The 20680-nt window shown below is 38.3% G+C and overlaps 1 protein-coding gene across 21 annotated transcripts; it reads right to left on the bottom strand.

Moving 5' to 3' along the window:
- Positions 1-506: 506 nt before the first annotated feature.
- LOC130471601 (pheromone-processing carboxypeptidase KEX1) lies at positions 507-17675 on the bottom strand. Of its 21 annotated transcripts, XR_008932108.1 has the most exons (6): positions 16400-17667; positions 15798-15890; positions 15688-15721; positions 15469-15548; positions 13609-13669; positions 1911-2465 (listed from the first exon to the last, which is right to left on the bottom strand). XR_008932108.1 is itself a non-coding variant. In XM_056841828.1 (5 exons), exon 5 carries the CDS (start codon positions 1136-1138, stop codon positions 665-667), a length of 474 nt encoding a protein of 157 aa, XP_056697806.1. In that variant the 5' UTR covers positions 1139-1367; positions 13609-13669; positions 15469-15969; positions 16400-16509; positions 17358-17675; the 3' UTR covers positions 507-664. The 21 variants fall into 21 exon arrangements, 9 of the variants coding, with proteins under 9 accessions (XP_056697806.1, XP_056697804.1, XP_056697807.1 ...); XM_056841828.1 differs by lacking the exon at positions 1911-2465 and adding an exon at positions 507-1367 and having other exon boundaries at positions 15469-15969; positions 16400-16509; positions 17358-17675; XM_056841826.1 differs by lacking the exon at positions 1911-2465 and adding an exon at positions 507-1367 and having other exon boundaries at positions 15469-15890; positions 16400-16509; positions 17358-17672.
- Between the last annotated feature and the right edge of the window lie 3005 nt (positions 17676-20680).

The raw sequence follows: 20680 nt of genomic DNA, 5'->3' as shown, positions 1-20680 counted from the left end.
TTGAACTGAAGCGGCCTCTAGCTAGGCATTCAGCTCACTTGATCTCAATGAATTATTAACTTGTTAATTAATACTGAACCGCATTTATTATTAGACTTAACATTGAATGCATACTTGGACCAAGGGCACTATTTCCTTCAGCTCTAGTTTGAGCTAGGTCTCGAACTACCTCAGCTAGTTGTCTAACCACTTCAGAAATCTCTTGGTTAGCCATATCCCTTCTCCTGAATAGAAGAAAAGGCTAACTTTAATATTGGTTGGACAAGACATTACTAAGGCACTAGTTCGACAACGAACCTACTCACAACAAGAACATAGTTACACGCGCCCTAGGGGAAAAGTTGGCGCCACTTTTGGGCCTTCTCACCCCACTATTCGATGCATGTAAATTTAGATGGTTGCTACTTGACCAACTTGCACATAAAATTTTATTGAAGAAATAACAATTAATCCCTTTGTGTTACCCACAAGATTTAGAATTGAAAATTGAACTTAAGAGGTAACGAAAAGGAAATTCTATTCTTTTATTAATGCTTCAATGAATAGGTCTTACATCCACCAATGACATAAAATTTATTCTCCAACTATGATAGAACTAACAACCATAAGTAGTAGCTTTGCTACTTTATTATTCAACGAAAAATAAAACTAAGGATTACATTTTCTAGAGACTAACGTCATCACGACGATCCTTTCTTTCCTCGTATGGCTCTGGAGTAAAGTCTTGATCATTAGGATCATCCAAGTCTTCTTCCGGATCAGAGTCTTCATCCATAGCCTTATTATTCTGTTGTGGCTCACTATCAACCAAATTATTCTCTTCAAGCTCATCCTCAGATCCACTAGATATCTCAATTGTTGGTTCAGGAACTACAGGATTAGGATTCTCAATCTCTACTACGTCATCATCATCATCGTCCTCCTCAACATCACTAGCTTGCTCATCATGAATCATGCCATCCTCACCATCACTTTCTATTCCTCCATAGCCCATACCTAGACCCGCAGAGTACTTCCCATCCTCATAGCTATTCTCCGCAACCTCTAAGATAATAGTAAGAACCTCAGTATCATACTTCCACCTACCATCTCCAGTCCCATATTTGTACCAATTTGGGGTACCATCATTAAAATGCATGTCACTGAACTTGTTCTTAATTGAGGTCTATGTAAGGGTTCTTATGGGGCAAACAATGTATAACCATACTAGCCATCATATCTTTGTGCCTAAGGTGGGGCATATCCTTGGTCGAAGCAAGATAGTTGCAAGCAAATACGATCTTCTGGACATACATGTGAGGAGTCTCATTATCCATCTTCTCTAAGTATCCTAGACGGGTGAACTTAGAAGGTAGCATCCTTAATTCCTGAAAATTCACAACTCAAAAGTCTTACTAACGCGTTCCCATAGAAATTCCAACCCAAAAAGGATACAATAAATAGTTCGTGGAGCCATACAATTTCAATGCACAAGTATATGCTCAACATGAAATATGATGCAATTAATCACATAAAGCAAGATAAAACATGATTATAACACATACGTGACACTTAATAAATCACATTGTCACATAATATGCATTCTTAGACTAATATGCCCTTCTTGTCTGCCCATTCCTCACTTGAAAATAATATTAATTTTCGAAATTAATTAAGAAATAACTCCTAACTTAGTTGAAATTATTTAAATTAAAATCGAAAATTAATAAGAATTATTAATTAATTAAACAAATTAATTTTGGATAATTTAAAAAGGAAAAAAAAAATTCAAAAAAAAAATTCAAATAAAAATAATAAATAAATAAATAAATAAAATAAAATAATTCAGATATTTAAGAAAATCCGAAAATAATAAAATTAATTCGAATTTAATTCAAAATTTTCGAATGAATAAAAATATTTCGGAAAATTTAATTAAATTAAATAATAACCCAAACTTTTCAACTCATTTCAAACGACCCAAAATAATTGATATTTGACCTTTAAAATATTGAGTACTCAAAATAATACGTTTTGACTTTAGGAAAATAATATTTAAAAATCCTAAAGTTCAGCATTAGTCTCCGATTACCACTTTGTAGTATTGCTTACTACAAAGAAGGAATGAAACTAAGCTCTAGTGTACCACTTTGTAACCCCCTAATAATTCCTTGCTTTTATAAAATCATTTTCCAACTTAAAATAAAGGAATTACTAAAGTATTACCGCCACCGTGATAACGGTTAAGGCTAGTACCAGAATTACGCAGCGGAATTTAATGTCAACTAATTTTTAAAAACATAATAAATGAAATATCGAGGCCTCCTACAATTTGGAACCATGACGGCCCGAAAACCAAAGTATAAAAAGTTCAACAATTTCAAACATAATTAAAGTATAAATAAATAGTTCAAAATACGAAAGCATGCAACTCTCTCGATCATCCCAAGCCACATGATTTCGATCTACCAACCTGCTATATTATTCTACTCCCCATCAATGCAAGTGCAAATGATAGATCATCATAGGGTCATTAAGGCAAAGGCCATGACCAAAGAAACACAAAACACGTAGTCAGCAAAAGCTGAGTACTTACAAGAATAGAGTGAAATAAAACTAAAAACATGCATCACTCAATAAGTACTAATCAACATGCAAAAGCCATATAATAATTAACAAACAAATCATGAATACAAGACTCGACTCTTGACTCGACTCTTGACTCACAATTTAATTAGAATAAGCTTCGAACGGGACAAAAGAATGTTCCATAAAGGAAAGGTGATGGGAGCCAACCATACACCAAAATAATAAATAATAAAATCGGGCCATACCGATTGTCGGGCCATACCGACGGAATTCCTGCGCATAATATGAATGAAACAACGTCTTGTATCATTAGTAGGAGTACGAGCTTTCCGGCAAGACTCCCCCCATTGTTCATACTCAAGGTATATACGTTCCAAGAGTTTTGAAGCTTGTTCTGGTTGCACTTTACGTTTATTAATATTTTATTAAAGGTTAACTCAAGACTCAATAACGTACATGTAGACACCTACTTTTGTCCCCATTCCCGAAAGGGAAGGTTCGATGATGAGAACATAAATCTCCACTTGGCAACGCATCTCCTATAAAATAACGGATCTCGATCACCCTTTCATTTCAGCCAAAGCTGCTATTTATAGAAACCTGCTAAGAATAGTAACTGCCGTAAAAGGTAGTTGTTAAAAGTGGCAAAATCATAAAAGATAGAAACCTGTCAGAATTAGGTGTTGCACTCCAACATAAATCCTAAAAGAGATAGAATTTGCATTCCTGGTATAATTCGAAAATAAGAGTTACGTATTAATTAAATTCCTAACGAACCTAGAGTTCGTAATGGGCCCAGACGCATTCCGTCTTAAGTTAATACGCACTAAAAGACTCGGATAAATCTCAAAAGCCCCGTGTTCTAAGAGTCCAAATCTGACAAAGAACTCGGCCCAGTTCCCATTTTCAACGCCTGGATCTGGGCGCCGAAGTCTTCGGCGCCCAGCCCTGGGCGCTGAAAATGCCTAGGGTCGTTTTATCTCCGGATTCTTTTTGGATTCGTATCTTAAAATCTATCTTTCCACACACTCTTTTCCTATAAATACAGCCTAAAACCGACGTAAAAAGAACACAACTCCATAACCTGAGTATTGACTCTAGCCTTAAGCCTAAGCCTCACGCTGCGAAATTGATCAAGCGTTCTGTCGCAATCGACCCAAAAGTCGAACAGAACACATCCTGCCCCTTGTAGCTCGATGAATTAAGCCTAAATAGTGGAACATTGCTCAGAAACCCGAGATTCGTTAAATAAAAGGAGAAATAGCAAAGCCAAGTGGTTAGTTTTCTAAGAACCACAACGCACCTCTCAAGGGTGCGTTGTAATGTGTCCCTCATATGATTTAATCGCTTTCATCACCCTTTTATAAAATTGTCAAACTATTAATTTGATTGATCTATCACGCCTAATAAGATAATACCTTGGGCAATTGAATTATCATGCTAGGTACCTTAAATAAATCTAAATAAGATAATCACGATCGATTTAGTGTTATGTGTTGCATATTGCTAAAATCAATTCAGAAAAGTTTAATAGTTTAACGCATGTCCCTTCAATTATTTATGCTGAGCTAGTAAGGATAACCTGCCTCTGGAGTATTATCGATGAGCACTCCTCTCGGCAGCTACAGTCCCCCGAAATCTCAATCTCTGCCCTGCGGGTGTACTTTGAGCGATCCCCATACCAGGGATCACAAGGGAACCTATGGCCGTCGTGGTCGAACATAATTGCACTCCCTTTATGTCACGATAACCGGGTTTTGTCAGTTTTTCTCATTGTCGTTAAAAACTGAATGGCGACTCCTATATTACTAGTCGATTGGGTGTAAACTCACAGGAAATCCAATTACACTTGATCTGACAACGTCACGCCCACGAGGGACGAGGTCATGCATTAGCCTCGTGCTTTTTCGACCCCCTCACAGTGGCGACTCCGCTGGGGATGTTAATGAAATACTCTTGCTCGTAGGTAATCAAAATAGCCGAAGGGTGAAACGATCCTACCCCGCGTTTATTTCCCTATCAAGTTGGGACGACCTGAAAATCAGCATATTAATGTGAACGGACAGAACCGCATAACGAATCTTGGCTCCCTTGGCATGTTTCATCTCGGGAGTTGGGAATAAGGATACCCATCGCCACCCGGGGGGTGCATACTCTTCGAATGTTGTCGACTCGGCACTTTCGCTAGTAGTACACCTATCCCAAACCCAATCGCTCGCCCACTAGGTCCCTCTCATTGGTGCATGCTCCCTTGGCTTACATCGTGATTGGCCTCTTGAGACGAAATTCGCTCGTGAATGCACTACCCCGACCGGGGCATGTGTTGGATCGACGATAGAAGAGGTACCAAGCCGGCGCAAATATTACCCATAGAAGCCTATCATAAACTACGTGACATATTATTTTGCTTCATGTTGTAATGTTAGTTACGTGTAGCGAATTATGTGATTGTGTCTGACAAATAATACTAGAAAACCAACGACCCTAAAAATTGCCCAAACATTCATAAACACCAATTGGCCAAAGAGTTATACCAAAATACGTGTTCCGCAGCCCCGGGCGATCGCCACGAAAATAAGCGACGCCCAGGACAGCCTGTAACGGATCCCACAACGCCGCGCAACGCGTAAAGGACGTTATTAGGCAAGCACGCAAAATCAAGTCATACATACGAAAAAAGGATACGCGAACAGAATACGAGTACCAGTCAGGGACGCATTTTCAACGCCCCTGGCTGGGCGCCAATCATTTTCCACGCCCAGCCTAGGCGCCGAAGTTGCTGCCTGGCTTTTTGGTCAGGCACAGCAGCCTCGGTACCCGCGAATAAAGTATACGTAGCAATAAAAAAATTTCGTAACAAATTTGCTACGGGGACGTATGAAAAAAGGCACTCGATTCTAAGAACGACTTGTAAACTAAACAACTCATTGTGTCGTCACTAGGCCTCCTATGACGACTATGTTTGGCACTAAACCGAGCACGCTGATTAAATGACCTTGAATGTCACATGGGCAAAGTATTCAAAAAATGATGTTCAAATAAAGTTTTCAAGGAAAAATAATGTTCGAATAAAAAATAAATAAATCCGAGTCTAGACTAGGCTATGCCAAAGTATAAGCTAAATCCTAAGTCTTAGTTGGCTTATACATAGAATCGGTCCTAATGCTTGGTGTCGTTCTGCAAGTTAAAAGGTTAAACCATATTGAGTCTCCCTTCCTAACATTTAAAAGAAATCAATAAGCACCCATGTGTAATTGTCATCCCTTGCTAAGAATCTACGACCCCAATACTCTCTCTCACCAATAAAAAGAATATATTATGTAATTCAAGTATTCGCAAAATGGAAACAGTCACATTCTGAAAATCATTCCTCCATAGTCGCACAACCCCCAAAGTGAGCCTAAGGTGTCAATACCATGGCAAAAAAAAAATTAATGGCCTCAAGGCTTATGATCACATTGGGTCACGACTATCATAGTCCTCTCGAGCCACTCGCTCCCTGAAGTACTCCTAAGTACGGACTAAAAGATTTTCCATGAATGCAACATGACGAACCATGAAAATACCCAAATCGGCATGCCATAAGGCTACCATTGGGGTAAAGCAATACACACTAAGAGGTAAGCCGTACTAATGATTCTAGTCTTGCAAAAATGAAAATTCGATCTCCCCAACTAACTACCTTGCCAACATTAAGCGAAATGGCGCATGAAAAATGAACACCCAAGGGTTAAAATCTAAAGTGTCAACCAACGCAAGTTATGGTCCAATTAGCCTAAGTCTGAAAGTCGCTTGGTCAAGTATTATAGGCTTACGCCACGTCATTATTTTGAGTCTAGGCCACCTCCTTGTATTCATACACGGGTTATAATCAGAAAATTAATGAAAGTTCGAGTCTAAATCACAATTTCCAATTAAATCCCGGAAACTGGAATCTGAAAAGAAGCAAAAAAATTATTTTCGATGTAATTCTTTCGTTAAATTTCAATAAAGTAAAAACAACATTTTGAATCTACGCTATTTGCACATTTTGAGAAACGACTAAATACGCTTGCAAAGTAAGACAATTTAAAGGTCCACCCTAGGCCTACTAAAATTAAAGGTCCACTATAGGCCTACCAAACGAGGCTCACTCAGTCCGCCTCGTGACTCAAAGACCACAACCATCTACCTTTTAGCCCAAATAAAAAGGGGGAGAAATCCCAAGCAAAAGAAGAAAAAAGAGAAAGAGAAAAGGGAGAGCGAAAAGAGCGAGCCATGAAATACTTAGCCCGTACCTCCCAAAGTGCGAAATTTACCCAAGTAAACGAAGGAAAAGAATTGAGTCAACCAATCCAAATCATACCACAAAAACTACATAAAGTTTTACGATCTTCTACCCTTTCCAATCCTCATGCTTGACTAATACCTATACAAATTATCCTATCTCATTCAACCCATCTTTCAAGCCGTCTTGAGTCACGAATAAAAATAAAAACAAATGAAAAGTACATTCTACGCTTAACATAAAAAAAAAAAAAAAAAAAACTTTGCAAAGCGCCTTTGAAGTTCGTCTAAAAAGAAAAAGAAGCATTTAGCGCACAAAAAAGATTCGCAAATATTTGGCACAAAACGGAAAGGAGCAGCGCAAAAAGGCAGCCCAGAACACGTTTTCAACGCCCAGGCCTGGGCGCTAAAAATAATAACGCCCAGCCCTGGGCGCCGTTCTTGCTTATCACTTTTCAACTCCCAATTCCTAAAAGTGTTCGTATATTTTCCTATATACATGCGGAAGAATAACGAACACTTGGCGGTAGAAGATCATATAAAATAGGCAAAATACGCGCGCTCCAAAATTTTCGTACACTTATTTCACCCTATTTCAAACATTACGATTCCACTCGAACGTACTTGTTAAAATCGGCATTCTAAGAAACCATTTTCTGGCTAAGAACTACGCAAGACCTGATTCCAAATTAAATCTATTTAAGGCGGATACGTAGGCAATCCATGATTCGGTCCAACCAATTTGCAAAAATGTTAAAGCCTATAGAATAACACGAATAAAAAATAGAGTCCCTTATTGAAATTTAATTACTTGCAATCCAAATCGAAAGAAAAAATTTAAGTCAAAGGAAGAATCCAAGTCATCAAGATGCCAAAATGAGCACACATCGAAAAATAATAAGGGCACGTACCCTTGCCAGAAGGAGCACTCACACTCCTAGGCACTTAGCGAATACTCAAAAGATCGCTTTGCCTCAATTGAATGGGGGCTAGCGCGAGCGTCCATGACCTCTAAAGTACTCGACTTAACCCTCCCTAAAGCAAAGTAACTCACTTAAAGACCTTCTTTCACCACTAGACACAGTCATAATCGCCAACAAGTAGTAAAGGCAGCAAGCTTGCAATAAAGAGGATTGTTCTACGGCATCGCCCCATCGTTCCTTCGAACTCAGGGCACCCGTTCATGGTAATTCAAATGTTTGCGAATCCCCTTTGAAAAAATCCGACATTGTCAATAGGACTTGGCACTTAACCAAGGCTCACCCTACTCAGACATATGACACGGGCATCTAAAATCGAAATCTGAAAGCATCATTAATGAGAAGACATAATAGCAACTGGGGGCTAAAAGTTGAAATGAAAGAGCTAGGGAAAGAACTAAGTATACCTTGACCTTTTGTGCAGACATACACCAAGTAAATCTAAGTCAATTTGAAAGCGGTTTATATTCCCGCAATTCTGGAAAAGATGGCCCTAAAAGCCTAAGGCATGTGCACCCTGGCTTCCAGCAAATCCTTAGATAGCATTCCGAAAATCGTAACAGTATTTTGATTCACTCATGTAATCCTGTACGAACCCTTCTATAAGTCAACTTACTTAGGACACCTCGGATTGTACGCAGTAGGACTCGGATTTCAAATAATTTTCAAAGACTTCTTCGAACATAATAAAGTGTCGTTGGTTTAAGCTAAGTATGCGTTTATCTCGATGTTGCAAGTGAGTCAAAAAGATTTCTAAATATGATTATGGGTAAAGAAAGGCACCTAGCTTTTGGTCAAGGCACACTTCAACATGTGACTACCTTGACCATGGCAATGTCGCACAATACGACATTTACAAGAGAAGTAGCAAATCACTACTCGAACGTACCTCGCACTAAACGAGTCTGGTTCAAACTATTCATGATCCATGTCACCATGAATGCATAAAAACGTATGCCAAGCATTATAGCACCAAGCCAATCCCGTAGCTACAATTGGGGGCTTGAGAAAAACACTCTAAAAATGCTCGAAATGACGATTTTATTGCAAATTCTCGACGCTAATGCTATACACACGTCATAGGGGCACAATCCTAAGGTTTGATCGTGTAAAACGAACCTTAGAATGGCTACAACCCCTCCCAAATTCTAAGCGCTAATTAAAATATATAAAGTCACCCCACTAACAAGGGTAACTGAAAATCGCGAGTCACCAAAACTCCGATCAAACTACTGCACATAACGCTCGCCCTACAAGCACCCATTACATAGTCTACGTCGTTCCAAAGCAAAAGCGAAAGAAAAATCAAGGATAAAAAAAGAAAGAAACATATATGGATCCTCGCATCGAACGAAGTAATAAGCCGTGCACACCCACGCACAAGGTGCTACACTTGTTCGAGCACCTGAACGAGGCGTGATGAAGTACTCCAATGCAAAAAATAATAATGATATCCCAACACCTGGAGGAATGTTCTAAGACACGCTGTTAGGCCACACAAGCCTACGTCGCACCATAAGTTCAACCATCCCACGGTACAAGTCTAAAAATATTTAAAAAAAAAAAAAAGAGTAAGGCATATTACACTAATGCGGGCACGACCAAGAGTATGAGGCAAAGACTATTTATCGCCCAAATTCAAAATGCAAGCCACACGACTTCTACATTAAGGATTAAAGGTAGCAAAATATTACCTGCCACGGAAGGGATAGCTCGCACCTACACGAGCGGGACCCCAAGGCATCTTTCTCGAAAGAACCTACAAAAATCGTACGCCAAAAGGAAGCATCCCAACATGCATACTTGGGGGCTCACAGCTACGAAACGACCGTAGCAAAATAAAAAAATATATACGCGATCAAAGTCTTACGCCTCAAGGTATGTTCCTCGGGCCATATAAACTCGCCCAACTATTGCAATAACTGTACGCCTTAAGAGCGACAGTTCCTTTAAATAATCGCCCCAAAGCGACAAACACCGTAGTCCACCAATCGGCTACGGCTTCTCGAGAAATCATCACGATCACTCAACTCATTGTGATCTCTAATAAGATTCTACGTTCCAAAAATAAAGAAAAACAAAAGAGAAGAGAATACGTAGAATTTCCAAGTGAAATAAACGAACGAACAAGAGGCCAACTGTGTCATCAAAAGACCAGCCCAAACAATATTTTCAACGCCCCACTTGGGCGTGAATTATTTCTAACGCCCAGGCCTGGGCGCCGAAAATGAGCCCAGGCCCAAAAGAGGCCCTGACTTCTATAGGGTCCTGTCGTATCCATTCGACTCGAAATATTGTCGATTTCTTTACTGAAAGTCGCACCTCACGGCTTTGTTAAGAGTAGCACACCACTACAAAGATCGCTCGCACTTACGAGCACGGTCCCAAACACGATCAAGGACATTACAAAATGCGTATCCCCAAGGAACCTCTTTGACAAGAAATGACCGTCAAGCACGAGTGCTTGGGGGCTCAAAAGAAAAAATATATTTCAAAAGAGAGTATGCAAAGTTAAAACAATATTCCCAGACTACGCTGTACGAAGTTCCGTGTTTGGATAATCTCAAAAGATAAAACCGGATTACGACCTCAAGACAAAGGTCGCCGTTGATACTTATACATAGTCCACTAATCAAGGACCCAGGTAGTGGCAAAATTGAGCCGTAAAGACTAGCTCAAAACCATGAAAGATGATGACCACAAGACAATGGTCCGTCTAAGCACGTTGTCAACCCACATTCAGGTTGCAACTAAATTCGAGCATCCCTCGAAAGAATTCGCTCTTACAAGAATGAATAAAAAGAAATTCTCAAAAGAAATCACAAGAACAAATGAAATAGGGACTGGCCCACCTCAATCGGGCAAGATCGCGGCACGTACCACGCGAGTCCCAAATCGAAAAGACGAATTCAGGTTCGCTCACCTCCAGCGGGCGGGGCGTCCACCCTTAGCGGACAGGGTTCGCCCACCTTCAGCGGGCGGGGTCTGGGTCACTAACCGCGCAGGTCCTCAGTTTTCGAAAATGACAAAGAAAATAAAATCTTCAAAAACAAAAACAGGTTCGCCATCTTCAGCCGACGGGATCTACGTCACAAACCGCGTAGGTCCTTATTTTCAAAACATCAAAACAGATTCGTCCACTTCTATCGCACGGGGCGTCCACCCTCAGCGGACAGGCTCGCCCACCTTCAGCGGGCGGGGTCTGCGCCACTAACCGCGCAGGTCCTTAGTTGCTGCAGCGATAATTTTTTCCTGGTTTCCTTTTTCCAAAAATCAAAGGATGGTTTCCCTTTTCTAAAAATCAAAGGATGGTTTCCCTTTTCCAAAAATCAAAGTATTGGTTTTCCGTTTTTCCAAAAAAGAGCGATGTGCTGGATTTTCCTTCGTTTTACGTCCTATAAAAACAAGGGGGTTTTCTCATTTAGCTAACCCTGAAAATGAGAATCTTTAAAACGTTTTACCTCGTGATTGGGCTTGGCCAGGCCTAGTTACACTTTATAGCTTTGATTTCGAAAACATCATTAGATACTTCCAATGACAAAGAGAGTAAGTTTCTATGCTATTAATTAACAAATTCCAATGACGCGTGAGGAATGTGTTAACACTTCAAGTGATGACCCTTAAGTCAAATGTTATCACTCGGGGGCTCGTGAGACCCTCGCAAAATAAGTCACATAGACCATGGCTTGTATGACGCACTCCGTCTAGTACTTTGACCATCGTCTCATCTCGAGACTCAGTCAAAGTGGGGGCTAACTGTATACACCTACTTTTGTCCCCATTCCCGAAAGGAAAGGTTCGACGATGAGAACATAAATCTCCACTTGGCAACACATCTCCTATAAAATAACGGATCTCGATCACCCTTTCATTTCAGCCAAAGCTGCTATTTATAGAAACCTGCTAAGAATAGTAACTGCCATAAAAGGTAGTTGTTAAAAGTGGCAAAATCATAAAAGATAGAAACCTGTCAGAATTAGGTGTTGCACACCAACATAAATCCTAAAAGAGATAGAATTTGCATTCCTGGTATAATTCGAAAATAAGAGTTACGTATTAATTAAATTCCTAACGAACCTAGAGTTCGTAACGGGCCCAGACGCATTCCGTCATAAGTTAATACGCACTAAAAGACTCGGATAAATCTCAAAAGCTCCGTGTTCTAAGAGTCCAAATCTGACAAAGAACTCGGCCCAGATCCCATTTTCAACGCATGGATCTGGGCGCCGAAGTCTTCGGCGCCCAGCCCTGGGCGCTGAAAATGCCTAGGGTCGTTTTATCTCCGGATTCTTTTTGGATTCGTATCTTAAAATCTATCTTTCCTCACACTCTTTTCCTATAAATATATCCTAAAACCGACGTAAAAAGAACACAACTCCATAACCTGAGTATTGACTCTAGCCTTCAGCCTAAGCCTCACGCTGCGAAATTGATCCAGCGTTCTGTCGCAATCGACCCAAAAGTCGAACAGAACACATCCTGTCCCTTGTAGCTCGATGACTTAAGCCTAAATACTGGAACATTGCTTAGAAACCCGAGATTCGTTAAATAAAAGGAGAAATAGCAGCCAAATGGTTAGTTTTCTGAGAACCACAACGCACCTCTCAAGGGTGCGTTGTAATGTGTCCCTCATATGATTTAATCGCTTTCATCACCCTTTTATAAAATTATCAAACTATTAATTTGATTGATCTATCACGCCTAATAAGATAATACCTTGGACAATTGAATTATCATGCTAGGTACCTTAAATCAATCTAAATAAGATAATCACGATCGATTTAGTGTTATGTGTTGCATATTGCTAAAATCAATTAAGAATATTTTAATAGTTTAACGCATGTCCCTTCAATTATTTATGCTGAGCTAGTAAGGATAACCTTCCTCTGGAGTATTATCGATGAGCACTCCTCTCGGTAGCTACAGTCCCCCGAACTCTCAATCTCTGCCCTGCGGGTGTACGTTGAGCGATCCCCACATCAGGGATCACAAGGGAACCTATGGCCGTCGTGGTCGAACATAATTGCACTCCCTTTATGTCACGATAACCGGATTTTGTCAGTTTTTCTCATTGTCGTTAAAAACTGAATGGCGACTCCTATATTACTAGTCGATTGGGAGTAAACTCACAGGAAATCCAATTACACTTGATCTGACAACGTCACGCCCACGAGGGACGAGGTCATGCATTAGCCTCGTGCTTTTTCGACCCCCTCACAGTACACACATACAATTAATAAATGACAACCAAAACAATCTTATTTTAATGCTTTAGGACTTGTGATCAACCAAGCAAGACACTTGTGAAATTACTACCATGTTCCACCTCACGAAAGTGAGATTCCACATCATGCCCATTAAAATGAGGGTTGTGCCCTTGCACGACAAATCCTAATTCATTTCATACAAAATATTCCCAACTGAACCCTACATGTGCGGTGGCTTACGTGAGATAACCCTTCACATGTGGTAAAATAAATAGTACAACGAAGTACGAATAATTGGCTCAAAGTATGCTAGACATCCCGTACAATAGCATACAAATAAATAATTCATCCCTTGCATGTGAAACAAACCATACATGCATAAATATTGAACAACATGATTGACAATGAAATCCATACTCATAATAATCCCAACATGCTTGTTCAATCAACAATTCAATAATTCCAATAATATTAATCCACATGATCGTTCACCAAAGAAAATATGAATCCACATAATATAATTCACATCATCAACAATCATGTAATGTCCTTGACAAATAGAGTGGTCACCCTAGACTTGTACGTACATTGAATACCTAAGAGTAGGGGCCACTTTGCAATAACGAGCACTCACTCAGAAATCACCTCCTATCATCAAAAACTTAAATTATTTCCATGTTCATTAAATTTCCAGCAACTTTATAAAATCTAAAACCACATTTAAACCTTAGAATTCAATCGTTTTTCAATAATATAATCGTCTCAATTTGTAAAACCAATCCCTAGTATGAAAACATACTTTTTCCGCCTTTAAAATCAATAAAAATCAACACTTTAAGCCCTTATATAAATCTGAAAATATAATTGATTATCATAATTAAAATCATCACCTAATTATGCTAATCAATTGATTCATTAGGTCTAGGTTAAAACCCTAACTTGAAAATCCCAATAAAACCAATTTATCGTCATAAAAATCAATCCTTTATTAAATAAACAAATCTGAAAATTCATCCTTTAATAATTAAAACAACCCTAATGAATCACAACTCATAAATCCTCAAAGCACGGTGTTCATAACCGATTCCCAGCATTTTAATCATTCAAAACAATACTAATATTATAATTTAAAATACGGAATTGAAATAGAATAGGTAAGGAAAAGAGAATTATACCAATCCGGCCTATAACACGGAACAACCATGAATTAATTGTGATTGGGCGAAAGAATTGAATAACAAACAAACACGAACACACACACACACACTCGTGTGTGTGCGCGCGCAGCAAAGGGGCGACGAGCAAAGGGGCAGCGACAAGGGCAGCGCGCGCGGGCTGGGCGCAGCGTGCGAGCGAGAGATGAGAGCAGGGGTGTGCGCTGTGCACGAAGAAAGGGAGACGAGAGAAGGGGTGTGCGTTGTGCACGAAGCAATAACAACACAGCAGCACGGCACCAGCAGCGAAGCGTGCTGGCTGGGCGGGCTGCGAGAAAGAGGGTGGGCGAGAGAGTGTGGGCGACGAGCAGGGCACACGGCACGAAGACACGCAACACTCGAGGCGAGTGCGGTGTTGGGCGTGCGGGACTGCCGAGCAAAGAGAGAGGAGAGGGAGTTGGAGTGAGGGGCAAGAAAAGCAAAAGAGGGTTTATGAATTTTAGGGGCTCATTTAATGATGAGGAGTCCTATTTATAGGCTCCCTATTTTCAATGGGCTAGGCTTAGGAAAAGAGAATTGGGCTTAGGGAATTAAATGATTGGGGTAGCTTTGGACTTGAATTAAATTCTTTTGATTGGGCTCGTTTAATAAAACGAATTGGACTTTTCATTTAAAACCCGAACCTTTAAAATTACTTGCGACCCATTTAATTTCCCGACTCGAAAATTAAATTCGTTTCGTAATTAATTAAAATAATAAATATTCTAATTAAATAAAATACATTTAAATATTATTAAAATGCGAAATAAATTCCAAAAATCGTAAAATGCTTTATAAATATAATAAAATATACTTATAAATATTATAAAAATACGAGGTATTACACCAAGTCAAAACATTAACGAAATAACAACTACTGAAAAAATAGAAGAGAAAAGCTCGACAAAGGACTCAAGTAGTTATAGGTAGTCCAACCTGAAATTTTTATGAACCCAAGTAACAAGAGGTTCCTTCTGTACACCATTGGCAAGGCCATTTCATCTCCATTACAGAAGGGAGAAATTGTAGCATTTTCATTTTATTGATAACTAGCAGACAAATAAACTACTTTATCCAATACAACTTCTTACTAGGCTTACATTAAACATCCAACCTTCTAAGGGACATTCTATGGGATAAAAGGAACCCTGCCCCATACTCAGCTTCTAAGAAACATAAAAAGCTTCACATAAAATATATCAACAGGAAGAACAAATGAAACGGAAACCCGAAGAAAAAAAGGCAGCTACTCACTAAGACATTGCCTTCATCATCAAATCAACAGTAGTTGCCCCTGAACCTTGCATTCTAGATTGAGCAGTAACAACTGAAACCTGAAATTACAAGCAACTAAATGTAGATGGTAAATCTAGCGGGCATCAAATAAGTCACTTCACCAAGAAACATATATAGTACTTAGTTAGCATTATTGAGGGAGAAATTACAGTGAGTTTGAGGTTAGGTTTCACATACGCTTGTTCATTCACCAATTCTCTTCAAGTTCCTCCTTCAGGACGAATTTAACATAAATAAAGAACTGTGAATTTATGAAATTAAGACTTAAAGTTAGATGATGATCGAACCTGCATCGAGCTTCAAGTTCGCAAAACTTCCTGATGTAGTTGAATCGAAAGATGAGCGCGAAGAAATTGATAAGTCTTTCCTAGTTCCTGTTCCTGAAGCAAATCATGATTTGAATAGATCTAAGTTTTTCATGCCCGGAAAATCCAGTGAAAACCCTAACTTTCGATATATCTGAAAGGAAACTCAATTTTTGAATAATTAATAAGCAATTAAAAAACTAACCTTATATTACGAAGAATTGAAAGAAAAATAATGGATCTTCTGGTGAGTGAAGTGAAATTAGGGTTGGTTTTTGGGGGTAAAAAAAGGGATTATTCATAAGACCTAAAAATATTGAAATAAATTTGACTCGATTTACAACCTTCATACTTATTTTCCTTTAGTAAAAATAAGGTCAACATAGTTTGACCAGGCATTTCTAGCGGGTTCTATCTATATCAGTTACTAGTACTTGGTCAGACTCACTAGTACAGGAAGAACCAAACAAAGATACACTAGAAAACACTAAAAACAAAGGCAAAACAGCCTGTAAAACAAATAAAAGAAACAAAGAACAACACGTGCAACAGAACTGAAGCAGAAGTAGCAAAGGAACACCCACCCTGTGCAAAGAAGCGCAACAACCAAGCAGCAGAACCCAGCTTGAGCAAAGAAGCTGCCAGCCTGCATAGACAACAGCAAAACCAACAGGCCTTCCCCCAAAGCAGCACCCTGCAGAAACCAGAAGCTAGAAGAAGCAGAGGCAAACACCAGAAGAGCAACATTGCATACAGTAAACAAACACCAACATCACTAAACTACAGAGATTACCGAGTACAGAAAGTCAGACTCACTTTCAACATGTTATTTCTAAAGCGGTAAGATGGCATCGGTTACTAATGCATTATTAATAACTGGTGTAAATTGAGCTCATAACTAATAAGGGTTACTAATATAATTTTTTATACTACTGATCATAAAGAAGTAAAATAGGGAATCTACACTACCCTTCCTCTCCATCAAAAAATACCAGCAACAACAGATCAACAAAGAAACATCACCCAACGCCTGGACAGAATGAAACCAGCAGGCAGGAACCCCCAACACCCAAACACCCAAAAACAATCTAGCAGCAACATATGTGGAGGTGTTTGCTCGTGGCATTAATAATCAGGTTTGTGACTAAAAAGGTAAAAAAACGAATTTGAAGAACTCATAGGAAACAAACTTGCAATTTATAAGAGAAATAGATGCAGCTGCAAGTATTTTGTTGTACATACAACAAGAACTCATAGGAAGAACCAGTTCAGGAACTAAGGGGAGATTAAAGAACAACTAAAAGTACCAAAATTCAGAATAAAATCATCCAAAATAACCCATCGATCGTTCACACAATTGATTGAAATTGTGGAATCAAAACAAATTTGTAAATAAATCATACGCACATGAATAAAAATCAACATAATTCCCTAATTAAGAACCCTAATTTAGGCCTCAAAATCACACAAGAAATGCAATTGTAACCAGTTAATTAAACAATGTAATTTGAAATTTAAGACCAAATTCGATGAAATATATACCATTTAACCTTGTCCTTATCGACAATTCAGAAACGCAATTTGCCAATTTCTCCTTAACTTCAATTCAAAGACCCAATTTCCAATTCAAATTCGCCTTGCTTCAGGAAACGACGATGAAGGGGATTCACAAGAACGAAGAAGATTAAAGAGAAGAAGAACGAAGAACAACGAAGCAGATGAAACAGAAGAACAAAGAAGATCGAAGAACATGAAGAAGGGTTTGGGGTGAAATGTGAAACATAAGGTTTGGAAGAGGGAACCCAAATAAATTAACTCTATAAGAAAAAATTCAATAACGTTTTTTTTCAGTAAACAAAAACTCTGGTAACTTTCTCCGTATGTTATAATATTTTTTAATATTAATTTATTTTATTTAAGTAATTGAAAAAATACCGTTGCAATATTTCTATCAAAAATTCAAAATCTCTATTATATAAAGGAACAGCTGAGGTCTTTTTGGTAAAATAACTTTTCGTGTCCCCTTTTGAAAAGTCCGTTATACCCTCGATCCTTGGCCAAAACCTCAAACTCTTCGCAAAACCTGCTTCACTTTCTCAATAGAAACTCCGCCACTTTCTCTCTCCTCCTGTTGCTCAACCGTCTGCCGATCTCCGCCGTGGCCACCATCAGTCTGGTCGGCCTTCCAGCGCTTCCATCGTCGTGCGCTTCTCTGCAACAAGAAATGCTCTAGGTAAAGAAATTCGCAGGACCACCAGAAACAGGGCATCAATCACACACCTTCCTACCTCCGCCCTCCTTGCTCCCCGATCGTCACCACCAACAATCTCACCGGCTGCGCCTAATATGGTACTTGAAAACATCTTTCCCTAATCTCCCTTTGCGTTTTCTATTTACATTGATTTTCCGATGTTAGGGTTTTGAAATCGGGGGTTTAATCATGGTTTTGAGGGATGGTAACAAGTCCGTTGTCTTCCATCAAAGCCGCAGCCGCCACGACTGGAGCCGTCTTAAGAGAGAGAAAATAGGAGTAAGGGAAACGAATTTGCGAATCCTGATCTTGATAGATAAACTCTTCGAATAAAGTTTTTTAATTTTTCCTTTTTATGGTGTTGGGGTTCGTTTGTTGTTTAAATTGCCAGATCTGGAAATTAATTTAGCAATTATTTTGATCTTCTGCATCTTGGAGTATACCTATCAGTTTTTATACCTAATTACAAATAACAGTGGTATCCATGTTAGTGATTTCATGTGTAATTGATGAATTTTTTGAATGTCCAAGGATTTCGTTTGCTATGTCCATTGTCTTCATGTCAAGGTTAGTTGCGATTCCTATATTTCATTGGTTTAATATTATCTGGTTTTTGCTCATGTTTACATGATGATTAGACATAATGAAGATTTTGTTTTCAATTGATTCGTTTCCAGATTTTAGCTGCAATTAACATTTTAAGAGTTAAATAAGGGTTAAGAATGTTCATTGCAGCTAGGCTTCATTGTTTCATTAAACAGGTAAAGAATGTCTTAAAATGTTTTTGTTTCATTGTAAATTTGTAACTAGAGATAAATATTTTGGCTAATATGTAAGGTACCCTTGCTGTCTTAGAGGAAGAGGTCAAGGATTTGAATGGGAGGCTAAGTCGACTTGGGGAAGAGGCAAAGATGGATAAATTGAAAGGACTACAGATGTACAATTTGTTTGGGTATATGCTGCTATAAGCTTATAATAATATTTTTAGCATGTTAGTAGAAGAAGTCTAAATTGTTAAACATCTTATATGTCAGTCTAAATTGTTATTATTATATTATTATTATCTCTAAAGAGTTAAGAGTTAATATCTATTGGTATTATTATATTAAACATCAATTAGTTAATACTTAAGTCTAAATTGTCATATTATTAATTATCTAATTTGATTTTAACAATTATTTAGACAATTTGATTTTAACCTTACATAGCCTGTACTTTTGTTAGTTTAATTAGTCAGTGTTTACTTAGTCAAATCATCTAAAGATTTCGTCTAAATTGTACAGGCTAAATAATATGACAATTTAGACAATTTAATCTTTAGACAAGTTACAACTTGATTTTAACAACAATAACAAATTTTCTTGCTAATTACTTAATTCAAAATTATTTAATATGCAATTGTTTAAAACCCTAGAAAGTTCAAATTTGAAATTCGAGTGAAGCATCGAATGGATCGAAACAATGAACAAGAGAATTGCGTAAAGTGATGTTGCAATTATTTTTAAATTATGTTACTGAAACTCCATTCTGATCAACTATTTTATGAGAATTATTGAATTTTTGAACTCTGTATGAATAAATTTTCAATTAACCTTCTCCATTTGCAGCTGGCGTGACATTGGTGGAAAAATGCATGGACGGCCTAGAAACCCTTCAAAGCCCGAAGAGAAGCCGCTTCTGCTACCAAAGCCGCTCAATTACGCACTCTTCAATCCCAATTTATCAACTATCATCACAATCTAAAGTATTTATCTTTCTCTCTCTGTGTGTCTCCCTCTCTCTCTCACACGCAACTATGATATCTAATATATATATCTTTTTTGAATATGGGTTTCAGTTGTCTCCGTTGTCTCTGTTGTAACCCCAGAGAAAATCGTTGTATCTAATTGCGGCGATTCAAGCGCTGTCCTTTGCCATTAAGGCGTCGCAATTCCTCTATCTTCCGATCATAAGGTATATTTACCTCTTAATTATTATTTATTGTTTAATTATTGATAATTAAGTTGAAGGAAAATTAAATTTTGCCTGAATTGATTTATGATTTTGAGGGATAATTTTGGGGGATTTTCTGTCGTTGTCGTCCATCAATTTCTTAGGGTTTCCTATAATCTGTAGAAAAAATCGATCTTTATTTGATTTTTGATTTGGGAATTTTCTGGGTTTGCTTCATGTTTATCTAAAGAACAAGGCGTGGATTTTCTGTCCCTGTTCATTTTGAAATCAATATTGCGTTTTTTTTGTGATTTTATCAGCAAATTATAGAAATTCAGAATAGATATTTTGATTTTTGACTCTCTCAAGTTTGTTCTGAAGTCTAATTATATACTTTCTGCCACGGTAATACCGCAATTTACTCTTCTTTCTGTTTGTCGTTGGGTAAATAATTTGATTTTTTGGTGATTGAATTTGATTGGTGATTGAATTTTTTGGTGATTGAATATTGATTGGTGATTTCCTCAGAATTTTCATCGATCTTTGTTTGAATTTGGTTGAATATTTTGCAGGTCAAAGTTGAAGGATGATTCGGTTATATTTTTTGAGAGAATATCACGTGAGGAATCGGAAAAGGTTGAGGCGATTATCTTAGAGAAGAGCAGTGATACAGCGCCCTGTC

The sequence above is a fragment of the Spinacia oleracea genome, chromosome 4, assembly GCF_020520425.1.
Source record: "Spinacia oleracea cultivar Varoflay chromosome 4, BTI_SOV_V1, whole genome shotgun sequence".
Lineage (NCBI taxonomy): Eukaryota > Viridiplantae > Streptophyta > Magnoliopsida > Caryophyllales > Amaranthaceae > Spinacia > Spinacia oleracea.
The sequence above is the reverse complement of the archived record's forward strand: the minus strand, read 5'-3'. Positions and strand labels throughout refer to the sequence as shown.